The sequence below is a fragment of the Martes martes genome, assembly GCF_963455335.1.
Source record: "Martes martes genome assembly, chromosome: 1".
Taxonomy (NCBI): Eukaryota; Metazoa; Chordata; class Mammalia; order Carnivora; family Mustelidae; genus Martes; species Martes martes.
The window spans coordinates 110,644,496-110,664,050 of NC_137888.1; the positions used below are offsets into that span (position 1 = coordinate 110,644,496).

The window sequence follows — 19,555 nt, forward strand, 5'->3', positions numbered from 1 at the left end:
TATGACCTTTGCTTATTTTTCCATTGAGTTGTATATTTTAAATTAATTTATTGATGTTCTTTACATATTCTGGGTATTAAATTTTTGTTTATTATATGCTGTGTGGTGATATCGACTCCTAATTATGGACTGTCTTTGTATGTCCCTATTATGTTCTTGGTGAACAGAAGTTCTTCATTTTGATGGGGTTGTAGACACTCTTTTTGGAAATTGCTTCCTTTTGTGTTTTACTTAAAAAAAAATTCTGGGGGTGCCTGGGTGGCTCAGTGGTTTAAAGTCTCTGCCTTCAGCTTGGGTCATGATCCCAGGGTCCTGGGATCAAGCCCCCATGTCAGACTCTCTGCTCAGCAGGGAGCCTGCTTTCCTTCCTCTCTCTGCCTGCCTCTCTGCCTATTTGTGATCTCTGTCAAATGAATAAATACAATCTTAAAAAAAAAGAAAAAAATTCTGTAATTCATAATAAAGACTTGGTTCTCAGATTTTTTTTTTCCTTCTGCAATTTTTTGAGTTTTTGTTTTCCTATTCAAGTCCTTAACCCATATGGAATTAGTTTTTGTGCTAAATTAAAAAAAAAAAAAAAAGCTCCTTTGGGAGAATAAAGTGCTTTATTTCAGTTCAACTTAATTAAGCAATACTTGTCCAGTTTTCAAATTTTACCTTTCCCAAACAGGTGTGTGTATATGTGTGTGTGTGTTCACTTTTTTTTTTTTGGGGGGGGGAAGAATCAAAACAATTATGTCATAGAGATGATGAAATAAACTAAGTAAAATCACTAATCAATTAAAAATAAATCGGGATTATGGTTTAACTAAGGACTTTCCTGAAAATTTCATATAATTGAGGAAAATAATTCAGGCTCTGCTTTATAACATTTATCCTCTTAAGATAGTATTATTTGTTAAATAGAAGGTAGTTTTTAAAAAAATAATTTGCAGGGGCGCCTGGGTGGCTCAGTGGGATAAGCCTCTGCCTTGGGCTTGGGTCATGATCTCAGGGTCCTGGGATCAAGCCCCGCATCGGACTCTCTGCTCAGTGGGAAGCCTGCTTTCCCCTCTCTCTCTGCTTGCCTCTCTGCCTACTTGTGATCTCTGTCAAACGAATAAATGAAATCTTAAAAAAAATAAAAATAATTTGCAAAAAAATAAATAAAAATAAATAAATAAAAAAAAAGAATTTGCCTTGTATTAATGCCCATTTTGGGGGGTAATTTAAAATTATAGAAAATGACAAGAAAATAGGTTATTTACTAAAAAAGACAACAGTAGTCTCTGAAAACCACTTCCCTTTAACTCCTTCCCTCCTCTCACCAAAACAAACTAACAACAACAACAACAAAAAAAGCCAGAAAATAAAACCATAGCATTAGAGGAAGGGTGTAGACAACAGTGTAATCTATGGAGTACTTGGGTATGTGTTTAGCCAGAAAAATTTTTGTGCATCATTGATACTGAAGGATGACACAGCCCAGTGGGTTATATAGTCCAGATCATGCATTCTGGGATCTCTTGTGAAGCTACTACCTACGACCTTCCTCTCAGAGGTTCTGAGTGCTGTGACCTGGGATAATGCCCTGGGATTGGGAAGTTTCAAAACTTCACCGGTGATTCTGATTTTGTTATGGATGAGAACCACCACATGGGGCCAGACTCCTCATTTTACAGATTGAAAAACAAGGGATGGGGGTGCCTGGGTGGCTCAGTGGGTTAAAGCCTCTGCCTTTGGCTCAGGTCATGATCCCAGGGTCCTGGGATCGAGCCCCGCATCGGGCTCTCTGCTCAGCGGGGAGCCTGCCTCCCCCTCTCTCTCTGCCTGCCTCTCTGCCTACTTGTGATCTCTGTCTGTCAAATAAATAAATAAAATTAAAAAAAAAAAAAAAAGAAAGAAAGACAAGGGATGGAGATCTCCATAGCTCACTGTGGCTGACCCATAGCGGAATCAGTGCTAGATTCCAGTTAGTTCTCTTCCTACTCAACATCATTCACCCTGCTGTGCAGGCCCAGGAGAGGGTCCTACTCATTTCCTACCTCATTTAGCCTTGTCTACATTTAATGGCACTGGGCCTATCATAGATGTTTAGTAAATATTAAATGAATAAATTCCTATCTCAGGTCCAATTGCCAATACTGGCCATGTTGGAAAAACCTGCCAATGGAAGTTGAGTATACAAAATGGATGAGGTTTGCAGAAGCTCAGAGCATTGAGAATGTTTTTGATTATTTTTGGACTCAACAAGCTGTCCCCACACCACCCTAGAATCTGTAATGACTTCTGTCAGTTTCCATGGCACCAGCTAATTGAAGAGATTTTAGGGCAGGTTGGGGTCACATGGAATGTGTCTGGGGTGGGAGAGAGGGGTACTAGGAAATCTTACCCTTCTGCTACATGCAAAAAGAAGGGAAAGAATTCACTACCAGATTTTATTAGGATTAGCCACAAGCTTGAATATGGGAAATATAAAAATGGCATGGAGTTTTCCCTGAACTGGGGCACACATCCACATGGGAAGTCCTACATGAGGAAAGGGGGAACAGCATGGTTTGTAGAATAATGGCATCCAATAAGGATGAGCTCACGTGAAAGCGTATGCCTACTTGGTATGATTTACAATCCAGACTTTTCCCTTACGAGTTCTTGTCAGGAGCACCTAGGCATTTTATTTCCTCTCAAATGTCATGGGCCTGGACCCCACCCCCAAAGATTTAAATTCTGCAGAAAGAGTGAGGATTCTGATGCGTCTGCTTAATTAGTTCAGGTCAAACTGACCTTTGTCTCTCACCCAACCTGCTGATGTCTGAAATTCCACACAGAGCCATAATCATTTGTTGACAAGCCTATCTCTTTAATATGAAAATTGCCCAGGGAGAGGTTACAATTAAGGGTTTATCAATTAATGATATTTTCAGATAATGAGTGAATGTGTTTCATCACTTGCTTTCCTTGGAGGTAGTTTTGATAATAATCTTTACCAAAATGATAATGGATTTCTAGCCTGCCGTCTGTCACTCTTCTATCTTCTGAGGAACACACCCTCCTTAAGCTTGGACAATACTTTCCAGTTGGCTCTTTTACCGTTTAGTCATCCTTTGTAGCATATCCCCTGTTTGTGGGTGAGGGAAATAAAGCAACTTCTCTTGGTATTCTCTTCTATCACCACCAGCCTTGATGAGGAAGAAACTCAGTTTGAGAGAAACAGGGCATTCAAGTGGGCAGAGTCACTCAGTTACTTGACAGATGGCCCAGAAGCATAATAGTACATTCCCAGGTTCATAAAGTGAGTCAGATCCTATCCAAAACCACAGCAGCTTTCAAGCCTGGTGATCTTGAAATAAATAATTAGAAAAACAAGCTAAGGGTTTATTTTTTTATTAAAAAAACACAATTATTGAAAAAGAGTAATGCTTTATACAAATTCCCATTACAAAACTCCAAAATATCTATTTCTCTGTTTCCGGGCACAGAAGCAGAATACAAAAATATCAAAATTGGATGAATTCTGGTGTACCAATTCTGTTGGCCATTTTGGACTATCAATTTCTCTGTAGAGTTTAGCAACCAGTAACCACCATGCATTTACACTCAGACATCATTAGAACCTTTGTATGTAGCAAAGACTCTCTGAATTATACCTTCTAAGAACATAGAATTTCAGGTTTGGAAGACATATTAAACTTTATGGGTTCATACCTTCATATGATGCAGTCCTTTGGATAATTCCCCTGATGTGGTTTCACTATGAATTACCATTCCCAAACTACCTATCTGAGCAGTGCTCCCTGCCAGCTAAAGCAACACCTCTGATAGCATCACTTAACACCTTATATACCCTTGCAAATTATTTTAATTCAGAAAAGTCTTCTGTACCATGGCTTTGCTGATGCTTACACGTCTACATTCTAAGTGTAAGTCTGCATTACTGAAAGGAAAAAAGCTTAGCCATAAAAAGCATCAGGCCACACCCACTGAAGAAACTAAGACTTCCTTAGAATCTTTTCCATTCAGTAAGCCGAATTTCACTTCAGTGTCTCATCACATGAGAGATTAAGGCAAGAAAACCATTTCTTAGAATTTCTCTCCTTTCAGGGATTTGAAAAGCAATCCTAAACCAATGCACTTAAATCCTTAATTCTTTCCCCAGTACAGTACACATTTTTTTTTTTTTTTTTTTTACCCTTTAAAACCACACTTACATGTATCCCATCTTACTGGATCCCCACAACAGCCCTGTGAGGTAGGCAGGTCAAGAATTACAATCTCCTTTTTACAGATGAGGCACTGAATCTAGGGCAGCCAAGTGCCTTGCTGAAACTCAAACAGTAATTGATAGCACCAAGACTCAAATCAGGTCTCCAGTCACCAAAGCCAACACCTTTCCATTACATCATCTTGCTCAAGTGAAGTAGCAATTTCTCAGTCAGGAAAACTAAGAGCAATTGTTAAAATGGAACGGAGGACCAAAAGCATTCTAGACACCGTTCATAGAAAGGAGATGGGCCAATGAAGAAAGGAAGGTGCCAACCGATATAAAAACGTGTGCATAGGTTTGATTCAGTGACTTAACCGCCAACTGAGCAAATAAAAACACTACTTAAGCATGGTTCATGTTCAAAGAATGAGCATAATATCAACTAATTAATACTCACACCGCCTCTACCAGCTGGTTAAGTGTCATTATCTCAATTTGACAGATGGGAAAAGAGGAGAAAGACTAAGTGACTTGCTTACAGTTAGAGAGAGAATATCTGTCATCGGATTATCACTACAGGAAGTCTAGTACTTCATTCAGACAAACAGACAGATGAGCCATTTTCTCTCTAGAAAGGGGTAAACTACACCATAAGTCATTGGAGAAAACAATACAGTTGAGGTGCGTGGGGGGAGGAAAAGATAGTTTGAGGGCATACACAACTGTGAATAAGTAGCTTAAAAATTCAATCAATAAAATTGTGTTACAACACTTGGGAAAGCAGCACACAGCAACTGAATCAGACAAATATTTTCAAAGCAAACAAGAGCACTGTAGGTCAGAGTACAGAAATCGTGTGGAAGGTCAACAGGAACATATCATCTTGGTCTTGCAGAAAGACATGCTCCCAAAGTTCTGATCTGTAAGAGATTCTTCCTGACTCTCGGAATTATACTGTAGGCATATGAAATGTGTTATCAGATTCAAGATTTAAGCTCAACCTCATAAAAAAAAAAAAGGATGATGAAAGCACATGCTATAAGATCATAGTTAAAAATAATATAAAAGAAGCACATGAAAAGCCACATGTGAAGAAGTGAAAAAAATCCATACTTAGTAAAGCAGGTTAGGTCTTTTGTCAAAGATGCTAAAAGCTGATCAAAGAGGGAAAATAATATTTCACCTATTATATATATGTCCATATAGAAGAAGAAAAATGTACCAGATAAACTGCTTTTTAAATCAATATAGAATTAAATATCTTTTTCTTTTTTTAGATATATTTTAAGTATACTGGTACCAACATAATAAGAGTTTTTGCTATCTAACTTTTAATAGAAAAACATGTATATGTACATATCTATATATATTTAAGGAGCTCCTCTTCCCCACATTTGAGATGATTACTCAGTGGGAAGCAGTAATAAAAATGGAAAAGGCTTCCCTCCTGCATTGAGGAAAGGAGATAAAATAAAACTAAGCCATGTTTAGCAATGCGTATTTTAAAAAAATAATTTTTTTGTTTTTGCATTTGTTTGTTGTTGTTTTTTGCAATACCATAGTTCATACTACAATAGTCAAAAGTCTAAGGTCCTAATGTCAATGACAGTATTTCAATGTCCACTTTCTATTTGTTTCAACAGCTGCTGTCTCCTTTTGCTTCTGTGTCACACATAGTCTTTCCCACTGGAAGGTGCAGGTTTTGGATAGGGCCGTGGCGTTGGGTAAGATGTTGTTTTTCGGGGACAGGAGCAGCAAAGTAGGGCACCTCCCAGAAGGCAGAGAGAGGCAGCAGCCCAGCCAGTAAAGAGAGCCTGACCAAATTCATACCTGAAAAGACAGTGCATTACTTTAGTCAATGAATCATTGGGAATTTTGTAATATAATTAAGGAAGGAAATCAACATCATAGTCATTATATTTTTTCCCACTGGGAAAAAATCCCCCATAGTCCCCTGGGGGAGGTACTCTAAGGTTCATGAATATGGACACACAAGAATGTTCACACTGCGGTTGTAGGCGCCTTGCAATAGTAGCTCAGGTGATAGGGTCTGCAACACCAGGGTAATCACACAAATATATCCTAAGGCTTCACCACAAGTAGGAGACTTGTGAAGTGTGTTTATGTATTTTAGAAGTTGAGTTTGGACCATGATTCCCAGGCTAAAACTTTACAATTATGCTATTGCCAAGTAGCAACCATATCCTATAAAGAAACTGCTGGCAAGTGATAGAGACCAACAGAATTTTCAATAGTTGATCCGAGGTACCTCTATACACTGAGATCAGAAATGTATCGTTTCACAAAAAAGACTTCTAAGCAATCCATAAGCCATTCTGGATTTAGCTGATACAGGTGGGTGCATGGAGCTGGCCTCCTGCGGAGAGACTCTGAATGATGGCAGACAATAGGGCAGAGCAGGCCTGGCCTTGAGTCCTGATGCAAACTCTCTAATGCTGCATTCTTGGCTAATAACTTCACCTCCCAATCTTAAATTTCTGCTTCTCTCTCTCTCTCTCTCTCTCTTTTTTAAAGATTTTATCTATTTATTTGACAGACAGAGATCCCAAGTAGGCAGAGAGGCAGACAGCGAGAGAGGAGGAAGCGGGCTCCCTGCTGAGCAGAGAGCCCGATGTGGGGCTCCATCCCAGGACCCTGAGATCATGACCTGAGCCGAAGGCAGAGGCTTTAACCCACTGAGCCACCCAGGCGCCCCAATTTCTGCTTCTCTTAAGGCACAACAATCCCTTCTGCCTCACTGGACTGCTTTCAGGATCATGGGAGGAAATGTAAATAACACACTGTCGGTGCCAAGCAATTTATAAAGTGCCTTCACATCCATTACTGGTAAAAATTTAGCCTATTGACCGCTTGCAGTTTCAGTTCCTATATTGTAAGCCTTACAGATCTAAGGCTCCACCATGATCATGATCACTGCAGTATATGTTCTCCAGTGTAGGTGATTATATGAAGAGAAGCACACCTTATCTCTCTAACCACAGGGATTCTGCATCCATTCATCCTAGCACACAACAAATAATAATTCTGCCTTAACATTCTGACTCTTAATGAAGTCATTAGGCTTTAATGATGTGAACACAGTGACACAAAGAGCCTTGGCCCTGATCAAAGAGTGTTGCTACAGGAGAGCCCAGAAATAAAAGAGCCCAGCTCTTTTATTTCCACAAATCACAATTTAAATAAAAATGACTTTCGCAAAGCCCATTTTATAGCTGTGATGGAACATAAAATTTGAAAGTGGTATTTCAACATATTTTTTTCATAAATAAGTTAAATTTTGTTTTCCTACATAAAATTAAACTATTGGGAATGAAGTATTATTCATTAACCCCTACAGTAGTACTATTTTTTTCAACCAATCATAAACCATGTGTTAAGTTATTTTAAAAAATCACTTAATCAATTAAGCGTTGGAAGTATTGGGACATACCACAAAAAGGAAATTTTAAATATGTTAACATCTTTATTGATATTTTAAAAAAAAAGAACCAGAAAAAAGGTCCAGTATACAGTTAAAAAGTACAGAGCTTGGAAATTTACTACTTCTAAGTGCATTTTGTCATAGATATAAGCTGTTAAAGCAATTACCAGGCTCATTTTAACATGAGTCACAGGCCTTTCAGATTATTTTCAGGTTTGACTAAAATTTCACAAAGTTCCAGAAAGCAAATCTGAGAACTTATGGCACTGGGTGGACTTTGTAGGAGATAAACAGGGTATTTTCTAAGAGAGAAAACTATTTTACACATGAATAGCATTACCTGGCATTGACTGGGGTCATGGGGTCATAAAATTCTTGAACAATTCTATTGCCATACCATGCTGTGGCAACTAAAACAGCCAGACCTACAGAAATTAAAAACAAAATACTGTTAGTCACTATGAAACAATGAGCATAAATATACAGCCCATGAAATTTATAAGCATTTTACAAGAATTAAAACTCATCAATAGTGCTGACATTTTTAATGTAGTCAGTTTTGATTTAGATAATTTTCACTTAGGGAGATTAGAGATTCAGACATGATTTATTCCAAATACTCTGTTAAGACAGACGAAAATATTAGGCTGAAGTTGGGCATGGTTTATACTCTTGATGTCACCTAATTCACTTACAGTCCAAAGTCACGGACAATTATAATGCTTTTTTCAAAACAGTTCAACAGGTTGATGTCAGTTAAGAGCTCCTTCAAAGATATTGTTACACATTAGTATGCTAAACTACTTTTGATAAAACCAACGTCCTTATTAGTATACACAGAGTCACTTGCAAAAGGGAGGAGGAGAACCCATCTACATTTCTCTTGACCAAGTTCAAAATTTACAGTTCTGCAGAATCAAAAGGAAAGTAAACACCTAGATAGCAGGGAGGAGCAGGAGCTGTCTCAGTATGGACCAGACCACCCAAATCCTACTGCCCTGCTGGCCAGACACGGCCAGGTACTGCCTGGAGATTTGCTGAGGTGTCACATCAGAGCAGTTTATACAGCATCCTCTCAATTTCCTATGCATTTCATATTTCAGTAATACCCAAGAAACTACTTAGTCTACATAATTACTTCTATCATTTATAAGAAGTATAAAAATATCTCAATATTTCTTATCCAAGGAAACTAAATAACTTCTTCATATAGTAATTATACAAAACCATCAATATAAATAGATTAAATATTTCCATGCTACTCCCTCTCATGCTACCCCCCCCCAAAAAAAACAGTCCAATCTAATTGCCTCTAATACTTGACAGAAAACACTACTGCTTTGGGCTGCTTAGATACACCATGAGAATATTCTGGAACTTGCCACCCTTACTCTCTAGGAAGTCCCTGAAACAGAAGTGGGGGTGTTGTAGTCACTTACAGGAGTTACAAGAAGGGAAGCAAAGGAAGGGTGCTATGCAGTATGTTTATTCACAGCCTTTGGAATCAAACCATTGGGAATGAAATGCTATTCATGCTTTTTCTGGCAAGAGCTAATTTGAAAAAATGGAAAGACTGATCCCTTTAACCAAATCTTTAGCAAAGCCACAGGCACTCTTCCTTCATTATTGGTTAAATCCACATATGATGCTGGAGTAAAGGCTCCTAAAAAGTCTTTTTCCAAAGAGAAAATGAGAAAATAAATTCTAATTCTAGCTCTTTCTAATGGTCGATTATATCACTGATCTCATTTTCAAAAACAATAGACTGTATATAATATATACTGTATATATGCTTATATAATGTAAGCTCTATTATTTCATGTATTTGCACACACATACCATTTTATCTGCACACATAATACTATCTTATTTAAGATAATCCTTATTATAGGCTTTTATAATGGAAGTACCCATGTCTTTTCCTGATACTCATTTTTCAAAGGTCACATATGTAACTCCTCAATCAACACTTGAATAAAACAACAACCACATATGTATTTTCTATGGAAAATATAACTTCATTCCTTTATCAAGGTTTTCTCTTTCTTAACTCATCTAACCTAACTTCCTACCATTCCAGCCTCTACCTCCACTCCAACTGGCCTTCACTTCACATGTCTATAGTACATCCCATTTATTCTGGAATCAGATCGGCCTATCTGGAAGGCTGTCCTCATTTTTCTCCAAAAATCCTGATTCCATCCACTCCTCGTAGACCTGTGTGATTCACATATTCTTCACGTTCTCTGTCATAACTCCCCATCTTTGCCACATAATGTTCATGGAGACACTCCAGAAATTTTCTGAATTTTATAGAATTGTTCCTTAATGCTTGCTAAATAGAAAATATCCCTCTTCACCTGGGAGACTGGTTCTAGCAAATCAGTTGGCACCCGGAACCTCAATGAACAGAGCTGCCCACCGTGAGCACAGATCTCAGATTTTCATTTGGTCCTATTTGAGAATGTGCAATTTAACTAGACAAGGTTTCTATGTCTTCAAGATTTTAAAGGAACTGAAAAAAATCAATCCAAGGGCGATGAATCCAACAAAACGTAAGGAAACTCAAACCTAGGTCTTTACCCATGCCAGAGACAGATTAGTAAGGTGAAGGGGCAGGGCCTCTCTTACCTGCAATAAGAAAGATCACACCCCCAATGACAGCCATCCGCATCTTCTGCACCTCATCGTCTTCCAAGCACTTCATACACTTCATGCCAATTGTGGCCACAAAGATGGCTATCAGTCCCAGCAGGATGCCAATCACCATCAAAGCGCGGGTGGCTTGCAATGTACCTGGTGGGAAACATTTTAGAACATGTAAAAATTGTGCCTAGGCCAACCAGAGAAGAGTGATTGAAGGTCATGTAATTTCAATCATGTATGACAAAGATACAAATGAACTAGGAGTCACAAGACCCCAATTCCAATGATGTTTCCGCAGGTAACCAACGCAATTTCCACTCCAGAGAAACAAACGCCTGGCTGGCTGATGAATGAGAAGCCTCCAGCTCTCACGTTTTATGTTTTTAATATGAACTTCAAATCCTCTGGAAAAATAATTAATGATCTGGTTGAATAGGTTTAGCAGAACTAATACATCTTTAATCCTCACTAACACAGTATTTTAATTCTGAAACAACAATCATAGTATTATCCTAATGTTAAACCATTTATAATGAAAATGGCTTACAATATACTTTGGTAATAGTCAACAGCTTTATACTCCAGTCGTCAAGCCTCAGAAAATAAAAACAAAACAGGTGAATTTGGAAGATAAGTAATGAATTTCTCAAAGATTGTCATGGCTGGATAAGTAACATCTGTGTCTCTAGTGAGTGGCCTGGGGGTGGGGGATATAAATGCCATTTTCTTAGAACAAAACAAAATAACCTTTGAGATGTTACTTTGGAACATGGCAGTTTCATATTCAGAGATATCACCAGTGTTCAAAACTATTAAACTGTCATGTTGTAAAATAGAAGACAATAATTTAATGTAGTATTTCTCAATATTACACTAATTTTGTGCTTTCCTGTTATTGTCATTGGTGTACTAAATCATGATATAGTCAGCTTTGGGAGATTATGCCAGTATGTTTAATAAAGAATAAAAACGTGATGCTATCATTGTGGTATAAAGGCACACATTAAAAAAAAAATGATCTGAAACTACTCTAGTAAATGAGTTTGATTAATTCTAGATTTATTTCCTCCTTCTGGTAAAAATCATTATCCTATTGACAGTGTTTACAGGTGGCAATTATTTTTCCATGTATAAATGGTATTTACATTGCAACAAACCATGCTATCTTGGGTAAGCTACTTATTATTCTTTGGGACCATGTTTCTATTATGTAAAGTGTGAATGATGATATCTCTAACCAGGAAGTTGGAACAATTTACTTCCTGACGGTCTTCAAAAGTGGCCAACATGGTGGAAAGGTTCTGTATTTCCCAATTAAATTGATATCTAAACTCAGTCTTAACGACGTTCAGGGTTGCAAACTTACATTACCAATCATTATTAGCTCTAGAGATTTCTAAGACATTCTATTTTAATTTGTTAATATTTATATCCTTGCCATAACCAGGCAATCTCTGCTAAAATCACAATAACCTCTTTCTAAGAGGAATCAAAAGTATTTTTTTACTGTATTTGAGAGCTATTTTGGAAGCCAAGATACATTTTTACTTGATTTAAGTAAACAGCAAAATGGAGACACTCCCCTCACATATCCAGCTCCTTGTAAACATGTGGGGCACACATGCACCCTACCCACACACTTCTCATAAGATTCCTGGGGAGTGTAAAAACTGCTGAATCAAAACACATGTTCCATCCACCGTGGGTTTCCCAGGAACTGAAGCTGCTTATAAGATTAGCGTAAAACTTCTTCCTTGGATCACAAACAATCCTGTGGCAAGAAGAGGAAAGTACCAAGGAATCCACCGTTATGGCGTGCCCTTTCTTCTCATTTACCAGGAGTTTTTGCCAAGACAATCATTACATGACAGGAAATTGGAAAGTAAAATAATGAAATTCTAATACACAACACACATCTCAGATTTGGTCCTAAATACCCCTCAGAAGAAAGGCATTTCAGGGTAAAGAATGCTGGAAGGAAAACTACTAAAAATCACAAAAATAATCTACGTGCCAGGAGGATAGGCTGAACGGCCGTCTGTTTGCTTGGCACTGTCTCGGTTTTAAAACTACAGGTCCTGCCTCCTAAGAAGGACCTGAATCCTGGACAAATGGAGACATCTGGTCACTCTACTGGAAGGTGACAGAATATGACAAAATGAGGTGCATTTAGTGGGGTGCTCGGAAAGCTTAGATCCTACAGGGCTTTGCAAGCTACAGAGCTAGACTAAGGTGTTCAGCATTTATTCTAAGTGTAATCAGAAGTCATTGTAAGGTTTTAAACAATGGGTGGCAAGATTTTTCCTTCAGTAGAGAGAGACCCATTAGTAAATATTCTTCCTATGCTAACCCTTCAAATACACATAGCTTTCCACATCTCTCAGCCACTTCTGTTGTTTATCTCATAAACACTGTTTTCCAACCTTTGTTAATCACCTTTATTGTTAATCTCTGATCTCTGTCTCCAAGTTTTCCACTTTGTTTGAGTTGTAAGGGCCCCAACCTGACCCAGCTCCTATAATAATCGTTCTGATCTGCACTTCACGTAAAAACAGCAGGCCACCAGCCCAGCAGGTCTGAGTACACGGATCACAAGGTATTCTTCACGAGGAGTCTATGGGGCCTCTCAGTCTCATGAGTCAGACTTCCACAAAACCACCCAGGCAGGGAGCACACACAGATAAACCACTCCAGGGCTCCATCTGTACTCACCTGGAATGATCGAACATTCAAGTTTTCATCTCCGACTTTTTCCCCTTCAAGTTCTCCAGGCAAGCACACATGATTCATGCCATACCAATTTTATTCTTCCCACCTCATTCCCAAAGTCTCTAAGGGGGAACGAGGCAGATATTTTGTTTTGTTCACTAACAAAACTGCCTATGTTTTCGTTATCGAATGATGACTTATTTGTGTAATGCACAAAAAATAATGGAGGAAATGGGGGGAAAAAGTCCTTGGGAATCATATAAGTCATCTAAAGCAGGGGATCATGCTTCATTTTTAAAAATATGATAAAGCAAGAACATTATTTTTTTTAAGGTTTTGTTTATTTATTTGTCAGAGAGAAAGAGTGCACAAGCGGGGGGAGCAGCAGGCAGAGAAAGAAGCTCCCCTCGAGCAAGAAGCCCAATGCGGGGCTTGATCCCAGGATGCTGGGATCATGACTCAAGCCAAAGGCAGCTGCTTCACCGACTGAGCCACCCAGGTGCCCCAAGCAAGAGCATTACTTTGCAAAGCAATATTTCTCTTCTATATCTTGGCATCCATTGACTTAAAAATTTCTTTGTATTTTATAATACTGGATGGACATCAAACACAAAAATCTCATCTTGCTCCACTGGAGACAGTTGGATGAATTCTGAACTATAGTGATATGTAGGGGTGGGGAGGATGGTAAGGAAAAAAAAAACAAAAACAAAACAAAACAGGGTGAGAATCATAACATGAAAACTCACTAGTCAGGAATATGTAACAATGGATTACAAAGTCACAGTAAGCAAGTGTTATGTTACAACTTATGAGGGTTTTATGTGGAGATAGAATCTAAATTGCACAGTTTTAAGCTGGAACCAGATGAATCCTTCAAATTAAGGTATTATGGAAGCCTTTTAAGTCAAAGATCTAAAATATGTAATTGTGAGCTCCTTGATGTCTTGGACCAGATATTTTTCAATCTAAAACACTAAGAACAAAACCTGACAGGCTACATGTGTTATTCAACCTGTTTTCAATTATTTCAAATTAGCACATGTTTTTAATTTTTCAAAACTGCACTAATACTATAGGGAAAAATACTTACTCTCCTGTGGCTAGCTTAATCTTTGATATACTACTGAGAAATACCTCCCTAGTGAACCTGGAGATAATAAAATTTTGCTACATAAAGCCAAACTTAGTTTCAATCATTAAAAGCCAGAAACTTATACAAGGAGGAAAAAATCATACTTTTTTGCTTAACTTGATTATTTTCTTTTAATTTTCAAAATCTTAAAATTCTGCATTGAATGAGCTTCCAAGATAAAGTTTTTCTCCTATTGGAATGATGATGAGCAGGGTAGAGAAGCTGAGAAATATTTGAAAGCCACACAATAACATTTTGGACCAGAGAGATATAGGACAGCCTTGAATTATTAACTCTGAGCTAGTCTAATTGGATCAACTCTAGAAGCAAGTATGTTCCTTTCCTGGCCCTGTAAATTTAGAGATGCCGCTACAAAATTATCATCACTGACTAAAGTTGTCTGTGGAGAAAATCGTTTGCAAACATTCAAAAAGTTCCACTATTGTCTCCCATCATTATTCAGCAGTAGAGAGAGGAGGCAGTCTTTTAATTACATTTAGCTAGACCGATAATCTTGAGATTAAAGACCCCCTAAGGAGTTCTCACCACTTTCAACCTGAAAGTATAATTTGAAAAAATACTTACAAAGATCTCTACTTACAAGACAAGAAATGAGTGAGAAGTTACTGATCTACTACATTTGGGTTAATCAACGTAAGTGTGGAAAGACAAGCGCAGACAAGTACGTCAATTTTTTTTCTAAAGGTTGGTAGAAGCCTAAATATACAAGCAGCAGAATCTGCTATAAATATCTGATGTTGTTTATGCTACTTACTGGCCATATAGTTATATTATTACCCTGTATAGTATGTATACTATAAAATCACAAAAGTGATTTTAATTAAACCTGCATCCTCACGCAGTCCCCCTACATGAGTGGTTCCTTAATAAGTATTAGACAGGCAAATGAACTGACCATCGGGTGATTAGAACAAACATAGTCTCTTCTCCGCAGTTCAGTGAGCTCATCACAGGCCTGTCACACAATCATATTCCCATGACTTTTTCTCTTGGACTCAAGTTCAAAGTTTCTCAGGAGTTCTCATTGTTAGGATTTCTATTTTCTTGGTGCACAAGCCGTTGGCCAATGGGTATGACCTCAATACACCACCCCAGTCAGTAACTGAAGGGGTCCGAGATGAGGTAGGGCTTACCACTTTTCAGGATGTCCTAGTAGTTTTGCTATCTTTTTTGCTTGTTTCTTGGAGAAGCTGCTTCATGCTTAAATTTATGTTTCTCTATTACCACTTACTCATCACTCCAATCAAGGAAACTTAAACTATGCCACTTGCTTCTTTGTCTTCCATCATGGCAATTAGTAACAAAGAATGTTGACACTGGAAGGATCAATACTGACACCTTATAAATCATCTTAGCTGCATCCCTGGGAGCAAGAATAGGGCCCGGCTTACATTTATTGAGTGGATGAGTCAATTGTGGGTTCATCTCCCCATTCCTCTTACTCTGCACTGTTTTATAAGGTTTCTAAAATAAGCTCTATTTTATTTCTCTTCACCCCAGAAAAATCAAGTGGCTTGCCATAATACACATAGCTAGTTAGTGCAAAACCTGGATGAGAATTGAGAATGTAAGACCTCAAACTTGGATTTTTTTTTTTTTCTAGTTCCATCATTCCAAGTGTTGGAACTAATTCACATTCGAACACCAATGGCTTCTTGAATGCCCTTAGTATGTGCAGGCATTATGCAGTTAGGGACGTGTAAGTGGGTGCCTTCCTCTCTGCCTGTGCTTTGAAGACTTTCAAGACTTTCAAATCCAAGTCAGTGATTTCGTCTCTTTGACTGAGCCTGACATCATGGGGAGAGTGCTGGGAAACCTCACTGACAACCAATACTCATTAAGTACACCTACACACATGTGGATTCATGCAAAGCAAGTTGAACAGGCTAGAGGAGCTTATAAACAAATTACAGAATCTCAAGGTTAGATGAGACTTAGAGAGAGTCTAGCCTAACCTTCCATTTGTCTGGTGCTTGGATTTTCCCTACAACATTCCTACAAAATGCTTACTCCTCTGCTTGCACACCTCCCACAATGCAACCTCCCAGAACAGCCCAATCTTCAGACAGCTTTAGCTATTAAAATCAAGCAAGAGGAAACAATTAACTAAAATAGGCACCTAAAATAGGCACAGGCTTGCCAAAGGTTTGAGAACTGGATCAACAGAAGGCAAGATGTAGTTTAATCCAGAAAAAGTCTACTGCCGCTGTACCTGGTACCAGCCTTTGTACGCGCCAGCTCTCAGCTGCCGGAGTCATCAGTGTCAATAAACATCGCATACTTGGGATGGAATTGAAGTTGTCTCAGCCACAGTAAAACCACAACGCACAGTATAATATTTTGCTCCACAGGGAAGTTTCTCGGTTACATTTTCATAAACTGTTCTGCAAGGACCACCTAAAAGGAGCTCTGCTGTACCTCATTTCCTATATTGGTTTAAATAACCCATAACCTTTTAGATATTTTATGAACGTCATGTACTTTTTATAGCTGACACTAGTTAGAGCAAGGCATCAAGGGCTTTTAACACATCTAGTGTTACAAACCTTGATAAATTTCTGTGTCTCCAACGTAAGATGCCAAGTGGGCTCCACTGGCAGAGAGCAAGATACACTTTCAGAAAATTTCTAGCCAAGCTAGAAGCTAAAAGCGCTTCCTGGAATGCAACCCTTTACAAGGAAAGATACTTACATCCAGGATAACCCTGTTTTCTTCTAGACATCACAAAACTGCACCAAAACCAGCCAATGAATCACCACCCCAGGTCTCTCCATCAGAGGGGAGTGAGGACCACATCCCAGGCAGAGAAAAGGAGACAGGTTCCCTGGGCTCTGTTCAAAGGCCTCCAGGGAGTCACTGGCAGGTTGGGAGAGAACCTGTGAGTCAAGGCTCCCTCTTCTGGGAATCAGTTTTGAGAGAAAGGCCTCAGCTCCACCTTGAATAAACCCTGGTTTTAACCAAAACAAAAAGAGGAATAGGATCTGGAGTTTAAAAAAAAAAAAAAAAAAATCAGTGGGAAGAAATCTCTAAAATCTGTATGGGGAAGCAGGGTATTGTTTAGTTCTTCTACTACACTTCAAAAAGTGTAACAACTATATTAAGTAGGAATAAATGAAAATAAAACATTTTAACACATTATTGTGTATAGCAATGGCCTGTTGGAGTATTTACAACATCGATCAATTTGGTCATGGATTGTATTTGGTCACCTAAGGAAGTAAAAGGAAACCTATTTAAACATACTGAAGATGAACTGCTTTGGTCAGAAGAATCAGAGACGTTTCTGGAATTGCCTTTAAAACCTCCTCCATCTGCCAAGTCCTCGACATGACACCCAAAATGCCTGACTCCATTTCCTTATACACATTTATCTTTTCATGGGGAGATTCGATGATGACATAGAGGGGTGTACTTCATATACTTCTTCTATTTGGTATAAAGGGATCCTAATATGGGAGCTTTGAAAAGTTGAAGTGAAAACGCTCAAACCACCATGCACATTGACGAACCAAATCCCACAGATGTGAAAGCTGTTTAAACAGATTCAGAACAGATTTAATAACTCTAAGCTGGATGGGTATTGACCAAACCACAGGCTGGAGGTGGACAGGGCAGCTGAAGGAAGCTTGAGCCATGGCAACATGGCTCATCCTCAGCACGCAAGGTGGGCTGGTAGACAGTCTTGTTTATCCAGCCAAAGACTAAGGAAGCTTTTCTTCAAGTTAGTTTGAGGGCATGACAGACAAAGGTGCAGGACAACTAACATAGTATCTCAAGGAAGGTACTCCGGCCATGAATTACTATGACCTCAGTAAGTGGGAATTTAATGAGTTTCTAAAAAGGCACTCATAACCTTGTACCTAAAAAAAAATAGAAGTAAAAAGGTCATCCTATCATCCTTCTTCCCATAATCCCTAGAAATAGCCCTGTCTACATAATTCTTTTCAGCTTGACAGAAGAACGGACATTCCGTTACACAGAAATTAAGGAAGATGGAAGCTTGGAGAAGACCCACCATTTCTCTCACTACCTTCCTCTCTGGCTGAGCTGTGCCTTCAGCAACAGAGTCTCCTCTGCTTTATTTTCTCCAGTGCCTTCACTCTCCTTCATATTATGATGGGAGCTGACTTAGAACTTTTCTTCCTTGTCACCCTTTTCCACCAGCTACCCAACCTCACTTTCCAAAATAACACTACACTATGTGCCTCCTCTGCGGATTCCCTTCAGGGGAATCTCAAGAAGCTTCTTGAAGGAGTCATAGGAGGGGATTCAAAGGAGCCTCCCCATACTTACTGGATCTTAAAAAAGCAAATAAATCAAAAGCTTCAAGCTCAAGTGTTATTAGTAGACACTAGGTTGGGATATTCTGTGTAGAAATGTGACTTTTACTATAAAACTCAAGAGTAAAGATATATTTAACAGCCCCTCTCCCAATTTACCTAAAACTTTAGGATTACCTATTAATTATAGAATCCAGAAAAGCTACCAGGGTCCAAACTTTTCAAAGCAACCTGTTTTCTTGTCCAAGCCCCACCACTCTTCAATTTATAGAGAATTTTACAATGTCCAGGGGAAAAAACAAAAAACAAAACCCTAAGAGCTCAAGTTGGAGGTTGGCCTTCACCCACTCAATCTCCACCTCACTCTCATGGGAATTTAAGATGAAACCACACCTAGAGGAAAAGTGTCACCTGGCGAGTTAGAGGAAAAAACAGAGCTGAGGCCAGGGCTTCTCTTTTCCCAAACCAGTTTTCTCGCTTCCTCACGATAAAAGCACATGATCAGAAGACTTGATCGACTGAAGTTTCACAACCACGTAATTACACCACAGAATCAATCGGTAGCCACCACTCCAAAGCGGAGCCACTGGGGGGTTGGGGTTTCAGGTTCCTGGACACGGGGTTGGGGAAAGCACTCACTGTTCAGATTCAGCAAGGAGTCGAAGACTTTGCACTGAATCTGCCCGGTGCTCTGCGACACGCAGGACATCCACAGCCCCTCGTAGATGGCCTGGGCCGTCACGATGTTGTCCCCCGCATAGGAGTAAATCTTCCACTGGGGCAGTGCCGTGCTGATAATGGAGCCGATCCAGCCCAGGAAGGCCAGGATGAAGCCTAAGAGCTGCAGCCCCGCGTTGGCCATGGCTCGCTTGGGTGCCCGCACTGGCTCAGGGGTGGCAGGTGCAGAAGGCGGGGTCGGCAGGTGCGCACCGGGGACTGCCCGGAGGGACGGAGCCGCGCGGAAGAAGTTAGTGCCGAGAGCCCTGCTCCCTGAACTGCCACTGGAGAAGCTTTGAGTCCAGGTCCCGTCCGGGTCCGCGCTGGAGTCCGGACGCGAGAAGCTGCGCGGCTCCCAGGCTCTGGGACTGAGACGCCAACCCTCTGGGCGCCGCGATTTAAAGCAGCTCCGCCCCCGACCC

At 39.4% G+C, this 19,555-nt stretch overlaps 1 protein-coding gene across 1 annotated transcript; it reads right to left on the bottom strand.

Annotated features, from left to right (window-relative positions):
• Positions 1–3,347: 3,347 nt before the first annotated feature.
• CLDN1 (claudin 1) lies at positions 3,348–19,517 on the bottom strand. Its single transcript, XM_080828362.1, has 4 exons — positions 19,056–19,517; positions 10,257–10,421; positions 7,966–8,050; positions 3,348–6,013 (listed from the first exon to the last, which is right to left on the bottom strand). Exons 1-4 carry the CDS (start codon positions 19,276–19,278, stop codon positions 5,851–5,853), a joined length of 636 nt encoding a protein of 211 aa, XP_080684488.1. The 5' UTR covers positions 19,279–19,517; the 3' UTR covers positions 3,348–5,850.
• Positions 19,518–19,555: the final 38 nt, after the last annotated feature.

Bases quoted from the DNA above. Each gene is read 5' to 3' on its own strand.
- CLDN1 (XM_080828362.1), bottom strand. From the start codon at position 19,278: ATGGCCAACGCGGGGCTGCAGCTCTTAGGCTTCATCCTGGCCTTCCTG. The intron at 10,422-19,055 runs GTGAGTGCTTTC...GTTTCCCACCAG, and splicing joins CTCCTTGCTGAATCTGAACA to GTACATTGCAAGCCACCCGC. The intron at 8,051-10,256 runs GTAAGAGAGGCC...TAATTTCTGTAG, and splicing joins TGTGATCTTTCTTATTGCAG to GTCTGGCTGTTTTAGTTGCC.